The following is a 6,988-nucleotide window of genomic DNA, read 5'->3' as shown; positions in this document are numbered from 1 at the left end:
TGGGTATGGCTGCAGATGAGTTGAGCTGAGTTATCCAGTGGGTAGGGCTGCAGATGAGTTGGCTGAGTTGATTGAGTAGGGCTGCAGATGAGTTGAGCGAGTTGAGCGAGTTGGACTCGTTATTACTGAGTGGGACTTGAGCTGATTTCACTGGATTTACAAAGCTCGTGAGCCGTAACAAACTTAACCATGACATAAAGTAGGTGTGCGCAATGGTGAGTCAATTATGTTCGAGAGTAAAATATTAAAATTGATATTCTTTTGAAGAAATTAAAATCAAACTGAAGTAAATGGTAAAATTTGGTTTTGTTTATGTTTTCGGTTTAATCAAAATATAAGAATAATTTAATAAAATGTTAATTTTAGAAATTAAATTTAGTATAATAAGAAAAACATATTATTTTAGAATTTAAATATAGGCTTAATTCCTTAAAAAACCCTCACCTTGCATTTTTTTTTTCGTTTATACCCTGACCTTGTAAAAACACCATTTCTACCCAATTTTGAGTTTTTATGTTTCATCTCTACCCAAAAGTATTAAATTGTACTATTTTCATTTGAAAAAAATTTAAAACAATCCTTCATTTTTAACTTATATACTAATTAGATATTAATATTATTAATAATACAAAAACACCATCTTTTTCAAAAAAATTAAAAATAATAATAATTTTTTTTAATTTTTTATTATTTTATCAAATTAAAATAAATAAATTAATTATTTGGATGTATTTGATTATTTTTTAAGTTTAAGGATTTATTTGTATATTTTAAAATAGAAAAAAGTATGTTTTAAATTCTTTTCTAAATGAAAAAAAGTACAATTTAATGCTTTTGGGTAGAGATGAAACATAAAAATCTAAAATTGGGTACAAATGGTGTTTTTATAAGGTCAGGGTATAAACGAAGAAAAAGTGCAAGGTGGGGGTTTTTTAAGGAATTAAGCCTTAAATATATAATAGTATAATAGATAATTATAAGGTGTAAATATTTTTTTTCCTGTACTAAAAAAGTGTTTTGTGAAGTAAAAAAATATAAATGAAGAACAAATAGTAAAATTTTAAAATTGAAGTTTTATCATCCACAAATTAAAATTGAAATTAGATTTTTGAAGATAGGATGAGAGACTAAGAAAAACTAAACTATGAGGATTATCTAAATAAATTGTAAAAGAATAGGGATCAATTTGTATTTTTATCTTGTTTGTTTATCGTTTTTTTTTTTTCACTATCAAGTCAGTCTCTCCTTTTCCCCACAAGGTTAAACCCTAAAATTAAAATTCTCTTGTTAACTTTTAATTTTCGAACTTGATCTCGTGTTAGCTGAAATTTAGGGATTTGGACAGAATTTCACAGTCATAATTGCTGTTTGCTGATCCCATTTCTTCGGTTTCTTTCTTCTCAGGTTCGTTTTTGAACTTATGTATTGTTTCTGTTTAATTTTAAATTTGATTAATATTTGAGTAAACATTTAACCATTCTAATGTTTTTGTTGTTCTTTTATGATTTCTTGGTTATTTTCTAGTGTTGAATGGATGAGAATTTAGGGTTCTTAATAAAATCATTTATCTGATGAATGCAATTTCTTAGATACGGTTAGGGTTTGCAAAACAGTAAAGCCATCTGTTGTTTTGTTATTATTTTATCTTATTAAGCTGAATTTTCAATGTATTGCATGTTGATAATGAATTTGATGTTTGTGGTTGTTTTTGTAGGGTTTTTATTTCTGATATGATGCTTGAATTTATATATTTGTATTAGATGTTAAATTTGATTTTTGAGGGATTTTCTAAGAACTAAGGGTCACCTGCATTCCCTGAATTTGTGCATCAAGATAAATTATTTCACACTTCGAATTTTAATCAATTAGGAATGATACTCCTAATTTTAGGTTAATTAACCTCCAAATTGAGTTATCGCGGCACATATATACTTTCTTTTTTCTAAAATTTGGGGGTTAATGGACCTGATATTGTAGAGTATTGTCCCTGGTTGATTAAAATTGCTTAGTGTTAGTTAATTGATTGTGATGGACAAGTTCAGGGACCACGACGACCTTTTTAACTCGTTTTTCTAATGCTTTATCTGGTTATTTTGCTCTAATTAACTGAATTCATGTCCTAGAGTCTAATGCATGCATGATTAATTATCTCTTCTCATAATTCCTGCTGCTATTGTTGTATATAAAATTCTTGTAACATTTAGAATCTGAAACCCGTTCTAGTTTTACAAACCGATCATACGTTCTTTGTCTGCATCTGTGTCTGTGCTGGAATGTCTATACTCTATACTTCTTTCAGCCTTTTTAAGACCTAGAAATAATCAATGTGGCCAAAATCAGGACAAGACAATAAAATCTGTAAAATATGTTGTTATGTTTTATGTTTCTCTCTAATTATGGTGCTTGCATTTTAGATTTTTCATTTTCTTATGTCTCTGGTTTCTTTTGCTAGCTTTCAATATAGAATTTTGTTTTGTTTTGTTTTCTTCTCAGGAGAATAGGGGAAATTCGAAAAGCAAGTCAATGGCAAGCAAAGCTGTGAAAACTGTGGCTAAGGCAGTTTCTGAGTATCAATACCCATGGAGAGAAAAGTTGGCGAAACATAAAGACGAGCTGGCCAAGGGTGTATGGGGTTACTGGAATCTAGGGGCTTGGACACCACTCCACATTAGTGCGCGCAAACGAGCTAGACTTCGCAATGAAGTCCTCCTTGCTGGGCAAGATTGGAATTACGATCCTGAAAGGAAAGAAATGAAGGTCAAGATGAAAGGGCACAAGTGTGATAGGATATCTGCAGAGAAACGCGAAAAAACTGTCAAATTAATGGAGAAAATGCCACAGACGTTGCTCGCCTACAAGAAGAGAAGGTGGGAGAAGAAAATGAAGGAAGAGGAAAAGAAACTGAAGGAATAGAAAAAATGTTCCGTTTTTTCGAGGCTGCTTTTCTGTTCTGGATAGTTTGTTCATTCATATATGCAATGTTGGTTTTACCAGGATAAAATGGAGACACAACATTAAGTTCTCTCCTAAATTTTCACTATTGTGGCTTAGTGAAATCTTTATAGACATTAGGTTTGATGGATAAGGTTTTTTCTGATGCTGACCATAGTTTATAGAAATCCTCCATTTTTGAAGATCAAGTACGGTTTGCAGGTAGATGTGTGCATAAAAGTAGTCTGATTGGTAGAGATTAGATGCATTTGCTCTATTTCCTTGCATACAAAGTTATAAAAAAAATCATTTAATATGATACATTATTTATTGTAATCATATGAAAATTTTATAAAATAAGCCAATGGATATAGTTAGTATGTATTGAATTAAAAATGAAAAATATAAAAATTTATTATGGTCTTATTATTTATTGCTTTGCTATTAGGGCCACCTTTAAAAATATTATTAATAAGATTATTTTATTAAGTATGTATATAAATTAGAAAAATGTCTCTTTTTTTAGTAAGTCTTTACAAATACCAACATCTACAATCCAATTTTAAAAAAATTATTAATGTTTTTTAAAGGGAGTGATTTTGTTACAGTCGGCTCTTTTATATTTAATTTTTATGCCGGATAATTAGTAATTTTTTGTTTAATAATCAAAAAAAATTAAAATGTTTCTTATTCAAATTAATTTTTATTTCAGATATAATATAATAAAAAAATTGTTTAAAAATATAAAATAGAGGTATCACAAAAGTAATTTGCCTAAAAGGAGAATTAGCAGTGTCGATCCCTCCAAAAAGACTGACATACTAGTTCGCGAGAATTCTGATTATCGAAAAGAAATTCTCCAGAATTGGAATTCAAAGAAAAGAAAAACCATGGGTGAAGAAGCATCTTCGTCATCGTTCTTCAAGAAACACTGGGAAGGTTACAAGGAGTTCTGGTGCGAAAGATTTTCGTTTCTTGAAAATTATTCAAGATTTATCAAGCGCGATCAGCCTCTTCCTTCTTGGTCTTCTTCCGATGTCGAGGAATTTATCGCCTCAGATCCAGTTCATGGCCCCACTGTAATCTCTCTCTCTCTTTCAATCAGCTAGGGTTTTCTTTTTTGCTTTTACAATATTATTATATGATTTTTGAATTTTGTTATTGTTTGCTTTTTTATTTGCTCTATTAATTTTATTTTATAGGTTAGTTTCTGCTTTTGAATTTTCATTTTACAGTCGACAAGATAAATCTAAACTACTGAAAAATAAGGGGTTTGGGATATTGGTTAGTCGATTTGAGAATAAGTTCTCGTTATTGCTCTAAGGAGCGGCTGAGCTTGAGATATTGGTAGCCTCGAGCTCGACACATAGGGAATGTATCTTTTGAAGCCTGGTCGATTTTAAACTTATTTTTCATACCTATAATGTTTAACATTTATTCTATTAATAATTTCATGTGCAAAACTTGAGCTGCTGGGATGTCAGTTGAAGAACTGCTTAAATGTCTTTTAACTTAATAGTCCGTGATCATGTTCTCTAATGACAAGAGGAAGTATTGTGCGAGAATTGCCGTTGTCTAAAGTACAATGATGGGCAAGATATGCTGTTCCGAGATTTTCTTACCATCAAATCGTCAAATTATATTTTCATTTCTGGCTTGTGATTTTGTATTTATTACACTGTCTTTATCTTTTCCATTTCACAAAGGCTACTAGAAAGCCTGACTCTCTATGTTCTATAATCACACCTTGATTACATGCGAGTATGCAACACACTTCCTGGTCTATATAATCTTTCACTAAAAGGAAAGAGAGAAACAACTATTAATTTTCTGCTTTATTTCTTGCTCGGAACTGTGTTATTTTGATGTTATTTTATGCTGCTTTTAAAAACTTGTGATATTATGCAATAAGATTTTGCGGACACCTAAATTCTTAGGCATCTTATTTCCCATGTGTAAATATTTTAATTCCTTTTCGTTTGATCTTTGATTATCTCCTTTGTTATACTCTTACTATTTTATCAGTTGAAGACGGCAAGGGAGGCAGTAAACTTTGGTCTTGCAGGAAGTCTCATCGGTGCAGTATCTTCTGCTGGTGTTGCCTGGAAATATTCAAGAAGTTTACAGGGTACTTATTGCCAACTGTTTTATTAGTAGCTTTTATATGATGTGTAGATACAGAATCGGAGTTTGATATACCAGAATGATTAGTTTGAAGCTAATGAATTTAGTTTGAAAATGCTGACATTGGTACAGCTTATTGACTTGGTTTGGAGTACCGCCACTGATTTTAGACAAACTAGAATGATTATCATAATATCTCCCAGTTTAGAGCTGAAGTAGTACCAGGCCATCATCTACAAGGGACTAAACATGCTCTATAATGCCCTTTCTAAATTCTAGATTTCAGTAACCTTTGAACTTTTCTGGGAATTCCTTTTTTCTGCATTAACTACTTTGTAGAGGATTACTGCAAAATTACTGTCATTTTTCTGTTATTACCATAGAATAGTATGAATAAGACATAAATGTGATTATGCTAGTGAAAAAGGGTCATAGAGAGATAGCAAGAGTATCACATAAGATGTATTTGATCTTTTACTCTCTCTGTCTCTGTCACAAAAAATTGTCACCTTTGAGTTTACTCTGTTAAGGAAAATATTTGTTTAATTTTATACCAATTCTTTTATTCTCCCTCATTTTAACTTTTATACCTCTAAAATACTAAGAAATGCTATCAGAATGTTGTGTATTGTGTAAGAGTAATGAGGATAAAATTGAAAATTAGATCTAATGTTTTTAGATTTTAATAAAGTAGGAAAGTGGTTTGGGAAATCCAAAAATGGAGTAGTGGACAACTTTTTGGGACAGATGGTATATTATTAATTTTGCGCTGTGCATGACATGTTGTGTTGTTTAAGTTATCTTTTTTGTATCTATAGCTACGAATAAATTTAATTTGCTCGTAGATATTTATTGAATTATAAAGAAATTGTTACCCACCAAAGTTTCTGTTGCAGTTTTTTGGCATTTTAGGATTGGGTTTCTCATAATCTTGTTGTCTCTCGGGAGGCTTTTAGAATGCTGTTACCCGTGCTTTTCTTTCGGGGTGTAGGCATAGTCTTGAATGCATGGCTAAACGATCTATAGGAATTCTGCAATTCATTAGTTGCTACAAAATCACAATGCAATCAGACCGAGTTACAGAAAAAAAGTTGGAAGAAAGAATTTATGTTTGTTGATCTGAATAGAAACATGTAGCTATTGGGAATGTATTTCTTGATCACTATTTTCTTCTCTGGAAATAACTTAGTTTTGTATCTTAACATTATCTGGCAGGTGCTGGGCTGTCGTTTTTTGCTGGAGGCGTGTTTGGCTGGACCTTTGGACATGAAATTGCAAATCACTCGATGCAACTCTACAGGTTGGACACCATGGCTGCACAAGTTAAGTTCTTGGAGTGGTGGGAGAAGAAAGCCGAAGGGCAGTCCTAAGCCTGCTTGCTGTTAAATGGAAGTTTTAGTGAGACCTCTTTTACCATTTCTTCAATAATAATTTTCTTCTTTCATGGTAATAATGTAATGGCGATGGAAATTATCCAAGGTTTTGGTGGATTAAGACGTAATTTCTTCCCCGGGGATGTAGGCTAGTACAACTATCGATCATAATGGTTTTAAGATTATGGTTTTGGATAAGATTTTCATATTCTTCCAAATGAAAATGAATATAACTCTTTTTAGAAGCTGGGCAATTTCCGTTGATAATTCCTTAACTTCCGTCTCCTCTTCGTAACTTAATTCCCCCTGAGCCCTCTTCATAACTTAATTCTCTCTACTTCTATTTTGTAATTGTGACGTCACTCCATTTTTGCTTTTGTCAAATAATTTGTCGACCAGTTGGAGCCGTATTTGTATAATTATTAAAATATATAATTTGCGTATAACGATGTAAACAAATCGACCTGGTACAAGCAGCTCGGCATTCGGCTCAATAAGAATTTGATTCATCTTCATTCGTATCCTACACGAATCGAGATTGAACTTAGATTTTATATTCA

At 31.6% G+C, this 6,988-nt stretch overlaps 2 protein-coding genes across 2 annotated transcripts; both read left to right on the top strand.

The window, feature by feature from the left end:
- Positions 1–1,236: 1,236 nt before the first annotated feature.
- LOC126685764 (uncharacterized) lies at positions 1,237–3,140 on the top strand. Its single transcript, XM_050379717.2, has 2 exons — positions 1,237–1,404; positions 2,494–3,140. The coding sequence occupies exon 2, from the start codon at positions 2,524–2,526 to the stop codon at positions 2,911–2,913; it is 390 nt and encodes a 129-aa protein (XP_050235674.1). The 5' UTR covers positions 1,237–1,404; positions 2,494–2,523; the 3' UTR covers positions 2,914–3,140.
- Positions 3,141–3,732: 592 nt separating this feature from the next.
- Positions 3,733–6,703, top strand: LOC126654071 (succinate dehydrogenase subunit 6, mitochondrial). Its single transcript, XM_050348113.2, has 3 exons — positions 3,733–4,010; positions 4,957–5,059; positions 6,271–6,703. The coding sequence occupies exons 1-3, from the start codon at positions 3,822–3,824 to the stop codon at positions 6,423–6,425; spliced, it is 447 nt and encodes a 148-aa protein (XP_050204070.1). The 5' UTR covers positions 3,733–3,821; the 3' UTR covers positions 6,426–6,703.
- The last annotated feature ends 285 nt before the right edge of the window (positions 6,704–6,988 follow it).

Source organism: Mercurialis annua, linkage group LG6 (genome assembly GCF_937616625.2).
Source record: "Mercurialis annua linkage group LG6, ddMerAnnu1.2, whole genome shotgun sequence".
Taxonomy (NCBI): domain Eukaryota; kingdom Viridiplantae; phylum Streptophyta; class Magnoliopsida; order Malpighiales; family Euphorbiaceae; genus Mercurialis; species Mercurialis annua.
The sequence above is the reverse complement of the archived record's forward strand: the minus strand, read 5'-3'. Positions and strand labels throughout refer to the sequence as shown.

Coding starts and splice junctions, on each gene's coding strand:
- LOC126654071 (XM_050348113.2), top strand. CDS start 3,822: ATGGGTGAAGAAGCATCTTCGTCATCGTTCTTCAAGAAACACTGGGAA. Junction 4,011..4,956: donor ATCCAGTTCATGGCCCCACT/GTAATCTCTCTC, acceptor CTATTTTATCAG/TTGAAGACGGCAAGGGAGGC. Junction 5,060..6,270: donor ATATTCAAGAAGTTTACAGG/GTACTTATTGCC, acceptor ATTATCTGGCAG/GTGCTGGGCTGTCGTTTTTT.
- LOC126685764 (XM_050379717.2), top strand. CDS start 2,524: ATGGCAAGCAAAGCTGTGAAAACTGTGGCTAAGGCAGTTTCTGAGTAT.